Source organism: Arvicanthis niloticus, chromosome 10 (genome assembly GCF_011762505.2).
Source record: "Arvicanthis niloticus isolate mArvNil1 chromosome 10, mArvNil1.pat.X, whole genome shotgun sequence".
NCBI classification, from domain to species: Eukaryota; Metazoa; Chordata; class Mammalia; order Rodentia; family Muridae; genus Arvicanthis; species Arvicanthis niloticus.
The window spans coordinates 58,807,422-58,821,291 of record NC_047667.1 but is presented as its reverse complement, the minus strand read 5'-3'; the positions used below and the strand labels follow the sequence as shown (position 1 = coordinate 58,821,291).

Below are 13,870 nucleotides of genomic sequence, written 5' to 3'. Positions count from 1 at the left end.
GTGCTAGGCATTGTTCTAACGATCTCATCGTAAAAGTAGAGAAACCTGAAGTAGTGCTTGACTTTTCCCCATTTTCCAAAAACCAGTTTACACTGGTCTGAGGATGGAGAGTAAGACAAAACAGTTGGAACTGCCATAGCCAGTAAGAGACTGATTCGGAGCACAAATATGTGGCTCAGATCAGCATGCTGTGCTTCCTGCCTTCCAGTGAGTGTGGAGGCCAGGGCTCAACATCAGAGGCTTTCTTTAGTACTCACTGTTTTAGAGACTGACGGGGTCATACTGACACCAGAGCTCAGTAACTGGCCAGACTGGTGAGCCAGTAAATTCCAGGATCTTCTTGTCTCTGCCTTCAAAGCTGGGATTACAGAAAAGCTAGCAGGGACTGAGATTAAGGTCTGAAACGTACCCTACAAGCACTTTTTCTTTGTTGTTGTTGTTGTGACAGGGTTTCTCTGTGTAGCCCTGGCTGTCCTCGATCTCAGAAATCCGCCCGCCTCTGCCTCCCAAGTGCTGGGTTTAAAGGCCTGCGCCACCACCGCCCGGCTCAGCACTTTACTTTCTAAACTGCCTGCTCAGGCTGTGTGGTGCATTTAATTCGCAGCTTCCTGGGACACTTCCTGTTGCTACAGGAAGTACAACTTGCCTTTACACCACATTCCTTCCCTCCTCTATTTAACTAAAACCATACTCTTCAAAGCATGGCAAAGAATTCTCATGTTTTTAAAGGGCTTTTCTGTTCTGACCTGAAAAGGAAGTCCTGAAACAAGGTATTTACCAAGGTGTCAGAGGTAGGCGCAAGGAGGACCAGCCTGGCTACACAGGCAGGCAAGTGCTACAAAGCCCGGTGACCTGGGCTCAATCCCCACAATCCACACTGCAGAGATAACTGACTCCATCAAATTATCCTCTGACCTCCACATGTGCCAGGGAAAGTACATACTCACCCACCAAGTAAATAAATAAATGTTTAAAAAAAAAATTTTACTAAGTAGGCTCCAAATGAAGTGCAACATACATTTGCAGGCAAACAGGCAGACAGGAGAAATGCAGAGGTCTTTGTTGCACTAAAGAACATGAACAGGTAGTGAGCCAGATTAGGCTAACGTGTTTGCACTTTGACCTGTAAATGGTGAGAACTAGAAAGTGATTTCAGAGGGAAGAAAAACTATCTTAATAAACTATATACTGGGGGGAAAAAAAAACCAAAACACCCTTGAAACTATGGAGCCTGGCCTGGTGTTCACACACCTATGAGGGTCTAAGACGGAAAGACAATCAAAGCAACAGCAACCTACTTTGCCAGCCTACAATCTGGATAGCAAGCACTGTGCTGCAGGAAGAGGCTGCCTGGGATATCTCAAATTCTGGGTTGGTGATGGGAGTATATTTTATCAGTATTAATCTTCCAAGCAGGAGGAAATGGGCTAGGGATGAAGGGAGATACTGACCCAAGATATTAATGAAAAACAAGAGAGAGCTCTGAACTGCTAAAAAATGGGACTTATTAGCCTATTTAATGCTGTTTGGTATTGTGGGAAGAGCCAATGAAAGACATAACTAAGAAAAGGGTTGGGGGTGGGGTGTCAGCAGGCACAGAGGTCCTTAGCATCAGTGTAGCATGGTGACACAGAATCAGATGTTCACGCTGGGCTTGCAGGCTGGGCTTGCAGGCTGGTCCTCTGTGACCTCAGTGAGACATGGTACGTAGGACAGATGGGAACATGCAAAGTGAAGCATGAAGAGAACAGTACTCTTTCTGAGGTGAAGACAGCTTCTAGAGAATCACAGAGCTGCACTTAGTAGGCTTCTGAAGACCATCCTTGTATGTAAAATTCTGCTATTGCGAGATGAACCGAGTACATAAAATACAATTAGTTCATGGTTTTTATTACCCTGGCTGTTTACAGAAAAGTATTTTCCACTGTCAATTTAGGCATAAGAATAGCTGTATATCTCGTGACCTTTTTAGAAGTTTTAAAAAATGAAAAAGAAAAACTGCATCTGAGAAGATCTTAGTATCATTGGTTTTAAAAAAGGACGGGAGAGGCTTCTGTTTCGTCCATCAGTAACTCCGACCAAACAACGTGTAGAACTTGGCAGGATTCTTGCCACAGACACACATGGCTCCCGGCTGCAGCTCGCACAGAGGGTGGAAAGGAATGCAGAGGCTTTTAGCTCCCATGGATGGAGCACCAGGTTCCACATCCTGATCCCTGGAATTAAAGAGACAGAAGTGAGTTCACTCCTGCTGTAAACTGCGTCCTTCCTGGTGCAGGGAATCAGGGTTACACTTACCTGGCAGTTGTCTTTTTGATCCAGTCCTCACAGTCAATTTCCCCACAGAATGGAATCTGTGCCACCTAGTAAGAAAAGAAAACGCATTCTGCCGTTATAGCTCCTGGGAAGCACCTGAGTTCTCTTTTCACCTTTCAAGCAGAAGGGCTGGGTATCCCAGGGTTTGGGGGCCAAGCTACCTTTGCAAACACACTGGGAACTTGACTCAGAAGTATACAAAAGAATGGTATTTTACACCATCCAAAATCTACACTCATAAAACTAGACAAGGTCATGTTTGCAACACACTAAAGATAACTGGCTGTGACACGGTGAGCTCTGCTGTAGCTCCTGCACAGGCCCACAGGCCTGGCTGTCAGGAGGAGGAAAGGGGATGATTAAGAATAAAGTGATTTCAAGGGAATGTAACAGCAACAGCTAACAGTCAGGCACCCTGCACTTGATCCTACATGCTTCTAACACGTTAGGAGTAAGTGAATAACTTTTAAAGTACAAAGGTTTACAAAAGACAAAAATCATTTTTTATCAGGGAAATCAACCTTTCAATTTTCCTTGGACTAGTTAATAATGGGCAGAATCAACACTTGGTATTTTATATGAATTCTGAAATTCACTTCCTATTTGAAAATGGGTTGTCCTGTAATCCCAGTTACTTATAAGGCTGAGGCTTAAGGATCACAAGTTCAAAGTCTGACAAGGTCTGCACAAAGCAAGTACAAGAGTGCCTATCTCTAAATAAAATAAAAGCTAAACACAAAGGAACAGGATATGAATTCAGTGGTACAGTGTTTACCCAGCATGCGCACAGACCTTGCTCAGTCCACAGTAGGCCTCAAAATGGAGGGTGAGAAGAAGAAAGGGAAGGAGGGATTTTCTCCTCCCTTTCTTTCAATAAAATTTGACAGGCCAGTTATTTTTCATACGCAAACAGGAACAGTTTGCAATGGCAATTGCGTAGTTTCTAGAGGTCACTGCTAATGCTAATGCTGGGAAGACAGCTAGATAAGGAAACACAGAAAAGAGCCGAGGGCTGGAGACCTGGCCGGGAGGGGAGAGTGTCTGCCACCAAGCCAGACAATGTAGGTTCAATCCCAGGGATCAACACAGTGGGAGGAGAGAATGCACCGCTGCCAGGTTGTTCTTTGCCCTCTCTGTGTGCACTCTGGCATGCACACACTCATGCAACAGACGTGACAGAGAAGGGCAGGCTGGTGAGAGGCAGCCAGTGCTGCTCACCAACATTTCACCAATTCTCAGTGTTCTACATTCTGAAAATGAAGAGCTTGCCTGCAAGGCAGAGTTCTAAGTCCTGATCTATACAGCAGTGTCTCAAAAACAAAACAAAAAGTTTCTCTGCAAAGCCTTTCCACGAATCTAGGATCTAATCTCTTATGCTCACTCAGTGACTGTGCTAGTCTAATTTCTGAAATGTATCAACTGCTATTCTGATTAACTGCCTCTAAGACTACAGAAGTAACACATTTCTAGGTGTGTCCTGAAGGCTTGGGAACAGATAGAAAGGGCAGAGAGCAGACAGTAAATATATATATATATATGCTTTAATATAAAAATTCTTTTATGACATGAAAATGGAGACAAAAGACCCAAGACCTAAGCCAGTGTAGCAGTCACTTCCCTGTATGAGAGCTGCCAACCTTTAATGTTTGTAAACAAAATGTATAAAAAAGTACATTTATAAAATTGTATAATGTATAAAATAATAATAATTGTAGTAGATGGAACAAATTGTTATTCTAACAAAGCCTGGTAGCACAGAGAGGTAATTCTAGCTACTTAGGGGTTGAGGCAAGAGGATCCAAAGTTATAAGACATCCTAGCTCAACAGTGACCTCAAGCCTAGCCTGTCTCTTTACTGTGAAATACCAAGTAGCTCAAGTAGGAAGGCTCTTGCTTATCGTGCCTGAAGCTCGAGATTCAGACCCTAGCACCATAATCTCAGCAAGTAAACTAAAGTGAAAAGTAGCACACTTGAAAGTCAGTGAGCAGACTAGCCTCTCCAACCCTTTACCAAGGAAAGAGGAAGTTTTACCTAGCTTTAACCTTCCAAAGGTTTTTGATGGTCAGTCAGCACAGCTGAGATAATCCCCACGGAGTAAGGGAGGAGAAGGCACTGACTACTGAATATAGCAATCTATTTACTGTCCTGTGTATTCTTTAAACAGGAAACTAAAATACCCTGCTCCACTTGAAAATGTAAAACCCCCATAGTAATTTATCTAATATTAGACTAAAATATACAACCCACTAATACCTTATGAATCTTGGAGATATATATATGGTATTATATTACTGTCTATGCAATTTCTCTAATAAACTGTTCTACAAAAGTGACTAATTCTATCTATTCTAATTCTATAAATTATTAGTGGGGGAAGCTGAGTCTGGTGGAATGTAAGCCTGTCATCCAAGCTCCTCAGGAGACAGAAGGAGGAAGATTATAAGTCAAGGGCTGCCTGGGCTATAGAGTGAGTTCAAGGGTCAACCTAGGCAATTGAAGGAGCCCTTTACTCAAAACAAAAAGAATGGGCTGGAACTATGGCTTAGGAGTAAAGTGCCTGCCCAGCATTATCATGCCAAAGCCTGAAACCCAATCCTCAATGCTCAGAGAAAACTCAATAAAGGAAAGAGAAAGCAATGCATACACACAGCACAGGAAGGAAACACCTGAGAGCAGATGGCCGCGTGGCCTCTAGTCTTCTATTACAAGCATGCAGCATGACTCAAGGGGACATTATAGAATACAGAAAGGTAAAAGGTCAGAAAAACAGTAAACCAAAGCCCAATGCTGAAGAAGTAAGGATCTGATAGGACTTTTGAGATCATCTATCTAACATTTCTTTTACAGATCAGCAGAGTGAGTGGGATCGTTTCCTCTGTACCTGGAGCAAGATATATATTAGGCTATGATTGAAAAAACAAAAACAAACAAACAAAAAAAACCCTCCATCTTTTATTCTCAACAAGAAATCTTTAAAAATCTGAGAAGGAAGTACATTAAACTGTGTTAGAGAAGTCTAACTTCTGGCATCTAATTCTATGGGCTAATTTGTTTAGACTCTGGCCCATGGTTCCCTCATTTGTAATCTAGAGACACGGGACTGGCTGCATATTTAACACGAATACCAGAATACTAAAGTCCATAAGTGATTCATTCTAATAATATATGAAGCTGAATAATGTACAATCATTTTAATTGACTGGCTTAAAAAGAGATTAATACAAAGTATAAGTTTAGAGAGTTTTAAAATATGATTTACTGGAAAGTTAGTAGAAGTGTACTCAGTGATACAGCATTGCAAACACAGGTAAGACCCTAGAGAGTCAATCCCTAACTCTGAAGAAAACAAACAAAACCAAGAAAACTGTTTTGGAAGTCTCTTACCTTTCCAGAATCTAGTACCTTCTGAAAGTCTTCCAATGTATTAGACACAACCATGTGAGTTTTAAGGTCTTCAGAAGCCCTACCAAAATAAATCAGAAAATACATTAACGTTTCTTATAAATGTGACAGCTTCTTTTAAATCCCAAGATAAACAAGCTTTAGTGAAACAGTAAGTGAAAATTAGAAGAACTTACTGTGAGTATTAACTTCTTACTAGCAGTGGCCACAGAGAAGCCAGTCACCTTTTTGCAGTACCACTTGAGCCTAGAGGCATGGGAAGCTTGCCACATATACAACAGGCAAGTGCTATTTTTGTTATTCCTGTTGAATAGTCCTGAAGCCCACCTGTGGACGTCTGTTATTTTTCAAGCCCTTCTCATCTACTTTTCCCTTCTACAATATTGGAAAAATAGTTAACACTGTAGAAGAAGTATAGAAACATGAAGATATGACTATATCACAACAAAGAAAAGCACAGACACACAGACACAAATTGAAGATATTTTTGTACCATCCAACACTCCTGTCCCCTCAGGTCTTACAATGTATGTAGCCCAGGTTGGCCTGGAACATGGTCCTCTTGCTTCAGTTAGTGATACTGGATGTAAATCACCATGCCTGGCTCCATGTAAGAGCCTCAGGTATCAGGTATTATTTTCATCTACATTAAAAATCACACATGTCGTAATGAAGGAAAAAAAGACAGTTGTTCTTTTCTGAATCTCAGGTCTAAGAACTTGTGAACTCTTAGCAATTGCTAGCTGTCAGTCAAACCTGTTTCCGCTTTTCCCCTTTCTGTCACATTTTTGTAGGAAAAATCATGGGCGTTTCCCACCCTGAGCTCAAAGGCAGTATGCATGTTCCTGCACCCACCACCCACCAGCACTGCCTTGACATGGCTGTGATCTGGTCTGTCAGTGTCATTAAATTCTAGGTGACGACAGAACCAATGAAATAAATTGGTAAGTTCCTGAACAGTATAGCACTGGACCTGTAGGCCAACCTCACACTGTTTCAAGTAAGAACAGGAAAGATGCTCACAGATCTGTGTCTTTTCTTGGTCATAACAGGTTAGTCTACTTCACACATGACTTCTTTAACCACAGCCGATACTGAGGAAGCTGGGATGTACCACAGTGCAAGGAACCCACAAACCTTAACATTAAATCTAGCAAACCACCAGGAGGATTTATCTCTTGCAGTCTAGGCTACACAGGAGGAGCCTGCGCTGTGGAAAAAGGGAAAACCTCAAGAATACAACTTTGTGATAAGTCTACACTGCTATGTCCTCAATTCAGTAAAATTATTCGGTGTATTACTTTCTTTATACTTGACACAATAAAGAATCAAACATGACCCAGTATGCATTGCTACCTTATGTTTAACTATGCATTGTTATCCTAATCCAGCTTTCCCTTAGTAATATTATTACATATAGAATTGAGACTTATTCAAAGGCCCTATATTTATAAGCAAGTATTATAATGCACATTGAAAAGTATACAAGATAAAAAATGAAACCAGACGTAAAGTATATGCATGCTGACTATTGCAATCTGAATTCACACAGTCAGAATGACTCATAGTTCCACACTCATATAGAAAAGTGAAAGAAAGAAAAAAAAAAAGCCCACCCAGAATATTCCTAGTAGTTCTACCTAGATGTGGCTTCCACAAGAAATTCTGCTCTCATATGCCACAACTTTTTTATAATGAGCATGCACATCAGTGAAAAAAAATTATAGAAACAAAACAAAAAACATTGTTAAAAATAAACTAAGTATGAAGTATTCAACATGGACAGACCTTATGTGCAAACTGAAGAACAAGCGAGTGACAAGCTGCTGGACGTCCCTGCTAAGCCAGGAGGATACAGCACTAGGAGGCTGAGACAGGAGAGTCAGGAATCCAAGGCCAGCCTCAAGTTTGAAGCCAATCTAGTTTACAGGGGAGCCAATCTCCAAAAACCAAAATATACAACAATAATTTGCTTTTACAAAATCACCCCCGGAGCCTGGAGAGATAGCTCAATCCCTTTCTAAACATGAGGGCCTGGGTTCAGCTCATAAAACCTACAACAAAACCAGCCTCATATATGGTACATGCTGTATCCCAGGATGCCTGAGACTTGCTAGTCTCATATTTGGTAGGCTCCAATCCAGTGAGACCTCGGCTCCAAGAAATATAAAGTGGATGGCACCTGAAAAAAGGCATCTGAGGTTGACCCCTGGCCTCCATGTGAACAACATGTACCCATGTGAACACACGTGAACACACACACACACACACACACACACGCACACACATCATCTTTTACTAATAAAGTCTTCTATCAAGTATTTACTAAGTACTTTCATACCTATAATGCCTAAGATTCTATAACTACAGATGACCAATCAGAGGAAAGGAAGAAAAACAAAACAAAACAAAAAACAAGAGAAAACTGCTTTTCTGTCACTAATGATGCTGGTTTTCCAACCTGAGGCACAACATGAATCACAGGAGAGAAACCTTAGCCAACTAGAAATTTATCTTAAAACTACACAGTCAGGATTTCTAGGTATGAAGTTCAGCAATCTCTGTTCCTCAAGTTCCAGGAGACTGAGAACAGAGAGAAACACCTGAGGACAGCAAGGGCAGGCAGCTTTCCAATGCCTCACCCACAACATTTCCTGTTCCCAGTACAGAGAAACTTTAAACATATCATGTTATCTAGACACCAAACAAATCCTAAAATAACTGTTCAAGACACTTTTATGAATGAGTCCAGAGAAAGCTGCAAACTAGCTGCCTAGAAACAACCAAGCACCAAAGGTAAGGCTAAAATTAGTTTATTCTCTTCTAGTCAGATTTGTTGAGATCCAATAAATGTGGCCAGGTATGGTGGTGAATGCCTTTAATCCCAGCACTGAGGCAGCAGAGGCAACAGGTGCATCTCTATGAATTTGAGGCTAGCCTGATCTACATAGTGAGACCCTGTCTCAATAAATAAATCCACTATGTACTAGGCATAGAGTATTATAAGGAAAAGAATAAATATAACATGGGCTGCCTTCTCTAAACTTAGACCAAGCTTCTATGCCTAGTGATAGCAGCCGTAGCCTTCCACTCATTGCTTCAGGTAGGCAGAGGGGGAAAAAAAATCCTCTTAGGTTAGGCCAGCCCAATGCCTCAACTATCTCATTCTCCCGAAAACCAATCAAGAGTAGTTGTTAGCCTTGGCTACTCATATCCCCCGAGGAGCTTTTTTTCTTTTAATTTATTTTTACTTTATGTGCATTTGTGAATGCCCAATTGTATGTGTGTGCTATCTCTGTGACTGGTTCCAACAGAGCTGTGAGAGGAGATCAGACTCCCTGAAACTGGGGTCACAGGCAGTTGTGAGGCCTCTGACACAGAATCTGGGAAATGAACTCAGGTCCAAAGTATGTGCTCTTAACTGCTAAGGCATCAATTCCATTTATTTTATTTTTGTGGGGTGTGTGTGTGTGTGTGTGTTATGTGTGTATGTCCCCAAGAGGTCCAGAAGCATCTCTGGATTCCCTTGGAGCTGGAAGTTACAGCAAGTGGTAAGCTGTCTGTTGTGTCTGCTGGGAACCAAACTCAGGTCCTCTGCAGGAATGGTACCCAACTGAGCTCTTAACCGCTGAGCAGGCTCTCCTACCATTACAGGGGCACTTTTAACACTATAGTTGCTGGCTTCTCTGTAGACCACTATAAGTAATATCTCAGGGAAAGTGCTGATATTTACTAAAGCTTCCTGGGTTCCATCAATCTGTACCGGTGCTTAAGAACACACGACTTCAACCCTCACGTTTTTGTTACAGAAGCCTGGATTTGAAGTATACCCACTGGTTCAACACACAGAGCACAGCTTCTCAGGGAACATGCATTTAGGAAGGCCTGCTGCAAGTCCAATGTACAGAAGGAATAATAAGTGGCCCTGGGGCTGGAGGGTATGGCTGCTTTCAGTTGCAATAATCCCCAGACCCACTGTTTGTGTCTCCAACATTAGTGAGAAGTGAGGAGACACAGTGAATGTACAGCGCTACCTTGTGAAAAGGTTCAGCTGGATGTCTTCCAAAACCTTTTCCAGTTTAGCCTCAGCCTCCTTTTCAGCAATTGTCAGCTTCTCTCCAGTATCTCGTCTGACTGCTACAAATTGACAGCTCTTCATATCACGTGGCCCCACCTCAAGTCTGACTGGAACTCCCTGTAAAACAAAACAGGTTAAAATTGCACACGTGTATCTCAAGTTTCGTACAGCCTGTATCATGGCTTCATCTACTAATCCCATTTCCTCACAAATGGCACATGGAAGAGTAGAGACATCTTGAAACCAAAGACACACTAAGACACTGAGGGGTTAGTCACTGGTACATCCCAGACTATTCCTAGTAAACCTGTACTCTGGCTGGAACTATAGAATACACCAGAATCACCTGCTGGGCTTGATAAAGCACTGTTTGCCAGACCTCACCTCAAATTCTTGTTACTGTAGGTTAAGGAGATTCAAGCTAAAAGAGTTACTAAGTGCAGCTCAGATGGCTGGCTTTGGGATAAAGTTTGAGGTTTCCATCAGGGAACTTAAAAAGTAGCTACATGCTAGTTTAAGATTCTTGCATATTCAAGTCGTATGCATTTTGATCTATTTCTGATGGGACTGAAACCCTTCAGGTCCAAGGAGAGCTTGCATTTGTTGGGTCTGAAACCCTCTCTGAAAAACAGTAGGCCTTAAATTAAATTTGAGTGTAAGAGCCTTCAAAACGACTTCAGGAGCTAGAGAGATGGTTCATCAGTTAAGAGTACTGACTACTCTTCCAAAGGTCCTGAGTTCAATTCCCAGAAACCACATGGTGGTTCACAGCTATCTATAATAGGGTCCGATGCCCTCTTCTGGTGTGTCTGAAGACAGCAAGTGTACTCATATACATAAAATAAATAATCTTTAAAAAAAAAAAAAAACTACTTCAGGACTCTGACACTGCAAATCAGGGGTATGTGTGTCTGTGTATACAGTTGCTGAACAATACTCAAGTCAAAGCCAAAGGAAAACTTGAGAGAATGCTAGTAAGCCTACTTGACCCTCACAGAACAGAAGGAAAGAAAAGGGGAAAGGGAAGTGGGGGGGACGGCGGGGGGGGGGGGGGGGGGGGGGAGGGATTCAGAAGTGATTCATTCTGATTAAGCTAACAGCAACAGTTTCCTCTTTAACATTTTGTACCCCCACACAAACTGGCTTAAAGAAGTAGCTGCTGCTATCTTCCCTGAAGGTAGGGGAACATGTGAAGAAGTATGACACACAAAGAAGCAGGGTCAGTACTGGCACTAACCCCAGCACGGAGTGACCTTAGGAGTCATTTTAATGTTAGCTGATAAACACTGGTGGCTTTGCAATGAAGACAGTTAATTGTGAACAACCCCAGCAAATCAAGCATCCACTCTTAAGATCTCACACTACTCCTACAATGTAAGCTGGTATATATTTGACTCCAAAGTTCCAGACTGACTTAAAAGTCTCTATCATAGCTATAAAAAATAAAGGTAAATGCCAAAAGTTTATAAAATGAAACTAAGGTGTATATTACCTAATAATGAAGCTGTGCAGTAAATGTAAATATAACACAAACATGAAGGCAGAATTAGATAGGCTTTGTCTGCAGAGTTGAAAACAACAAGTGGATGCGTGCCCAGGTAGACTAGAAACCTGTGAGGACTCCATCATCACAGAAACCTCACTCCGCTGATGACTGAATTCCAGATATAAGCATTGCAACCTGCCTACCACATGAGGCTTATTTAGTATAAACAAACACCTCATAGGAACCGGTAGCCACGAAAACGTTTAGGGAGACAAGGCACGGTGCTGTGTATCAAAGACAGGCCAAGCACACACTAAGTGTTCTTCCACTAAGCTATTCTCCCTGAACCACCACAGGAATTAGTGTAACAAACACAGACTCCAGAAACCCCCATTACACAGTATGAACTGTATTTAGAGTTTAATGAAGAACATATAAATATAAATATGGGAAGGTAACAAAAAATTCCTTAAGTTCTAGATGTACCCGAGCAGAATTCCAGCATACCTTAAGTTCCCAGTGATTGAATTTCCAGCCTGGGGAGTAGTTGTCTCGTAGATCGACTCGGACTCGGATGTTAGCGCCAAGCAGCCGCCTTTTGTACTCATTGCATTTTGCCATCAGTGCCTCTCTGTCTTCTTCAGACAGGGCATTTGTGATTCCACAGGGAATGACTACCACCTAGAGTCCAAACACAGACACACCACATACACATAATGACATCTGCAATAACAAATCATCTAGAGCCTACAATAATGAACTACGTTAAAATCTGCCAATGATCTTTTAAATATATGTGATTTTACTACAATTAAAAACATGGTGCTGGAGAGATGGCTCAGTGGTTAAGAACACTTACTGCTCTTGCAGTAACTGGTTTGGTTCCCCAGACCCACATTGTGGCTCACAACCATCTGTAAGTAACTCCAGGGAGTCCAACTCCTCTTCTGACCTTTGAGTGCTTCAGCACACATGTGATACATAGACATACACTTAGGCAAGCATGTATGCACACACAGTAAATTATATAAAATCTTTAAACAGAACAAAGAAAACAAAAAAAATCCCACAACATGCAGCATCCAAAATACATCCAAAGCATACTACTGACAGGAATTCCTAGAGTTTGCTGCTAGGCCACTATATTAAAAACAAAACTATGCCAACAAAAGCCATTAAATATTAAATAATATCCAACACCAAAAGGCTTAAAAGAATCTAACTATCCAGGTACTTCTTGCAATGCTATGCCTTACATTGTTCTAAAAGCACGTTTTCTACAAAGGCTCTCATCAGCTGTATGGAAACCTATAGTGTTAATAGTGACGTCAGCGTTAGATGCATATGAACATCGAACTTGCAGCACAGTACAAGACAGCCATTTCCTCTCCATTCCCAACCTCTTCTCTATCAGCCTCCTCCGGTTCACTCTTCTGAGTCTGTGGCCTACTAGGCCCTTCTTCATCTCCCAGTGTGCAATAAGTAATGCCCATCCTTCCGTGTCTCTCCTTTAGGTAGCTGCTTTCTGTTCCTATGTTTGTCTGTGATGACTGCTGAGGTCACCTGACCTGGTGTTTTTGCAGCATCTCCAGTGGCATTTGAGAAGCACTGGAATCTCCTTCCTCTCCTTTTTATCACCTTTGGGAAGACTATAGTTTTCATCTTTCTGTCATTTTGGCTACATTTCCAAATTTCCACTTTCCTTTGAAAACATGGTCTTCCATCTCTCCAAATATTTCTTGGTAAAAGAGTTTAGGTGTTTAAGTCTACATCAAGAAAACAAGGGCATATTGTCCTATAGCTTGCTGGGGTCTCTCTATCTGAGACAGAATCTCACTATGTAGCCTTGACTGGCCTCTCTAAACTCACCATATAGACCAGGCTGGCCTAGAACTCAGGAGATCTTCCTGCTCCTACCACTAATGTTTTAGAATTAAAGATGGGTGCTACCATGCACCCAGTGTGGCTAAAGGCACTGGATCCCTCTGAATAAGAGGCTATAAATCGCCGGATGTGGGTACAGAGAACCATACCTGGGTCCTCGCAAGAGCAGTAGTATGCTATCTTACCCACCAGGCCATCTCTCTAGCCCCGGGTCTTTTAGCCACGACCATAGAAAGCTGGTAGGAACGGCTTTCCAGTCTGGTTTGGATGTTTGATGCAGAGACATTTTCTTCTCAGGGGTCCAACATGAACTGATTTATTGCTAACACAATCCTCAGTCTGCTTTCCAATAACTGAATCTTGTCACAAATCAATCTATGTGATTTCTAATCTGTCTCCAACATGTACTAAATAGCTAAATATAACTTACTAATGTTTTTAACCTACTATAGTTTATTTAAGGAATTCTAAATAATATCCAAAAATTATTTCTAAAGAAAGTTTTAGGGCTAGAGAGATGGCTCAGCAATTAAGAACATCTACAAGTTAGTTCACAACCATCTCTAACTCCGGTTCCATGGGATTCAATGCCCTCTTCTGACCTTGGTGGACATGACCAAGGATGCATGTGGTCCTTAGACATAAAGGCAGACAAAACATTCATACAGAAAATAAATGAATAAATTTAATAAAAAATTTAAAA

General features: G+C 41.6%; 1 protein-coding gene across 3 annotated transcripts in view; it reads right to left on the bottom strand.

Moving 5' to 3' along the window:
• Positions 1–1,869: 1,869 nt before the first annotated feature.
• Eprs1 (glutamyl-prolyl-tRNA synthetase 1) overlaps positions 1,870–13,870 on the bottom strand; it is a 67,373-nt gene continuing 55,372 nt past the window's right edge. For all 3 annotated transcript variants that reach the window (XM_034513562.2, XM_034513561.1, XM_034513563.1), the window contains 5 exons: positions 11,791–11,964; positions 9,754–9,914; positions 5,702–5,780; positions 2,299–2,363; positions 1,870–2,216 (listed from right to left, as the gene is read on the bottom strand). In XM_034513562.2, coding sequence (XP_034369453.1) covers positions 2,066–2,216; positions 2,299–2,363; positions 5,702–5,780; positions 9,754–9,914; positions 11,791–11,964 — 630 coding nt within the window. In that variant the 3' untranslated portion in view covers positions 1,870–2,065. The remainder of the gene's footprint in view (positions 2,217–2,298; positions 2,364–5,701; positions 5,781–9,753; positions 9,915–11,790; positions 11,965–13,870) is intronic.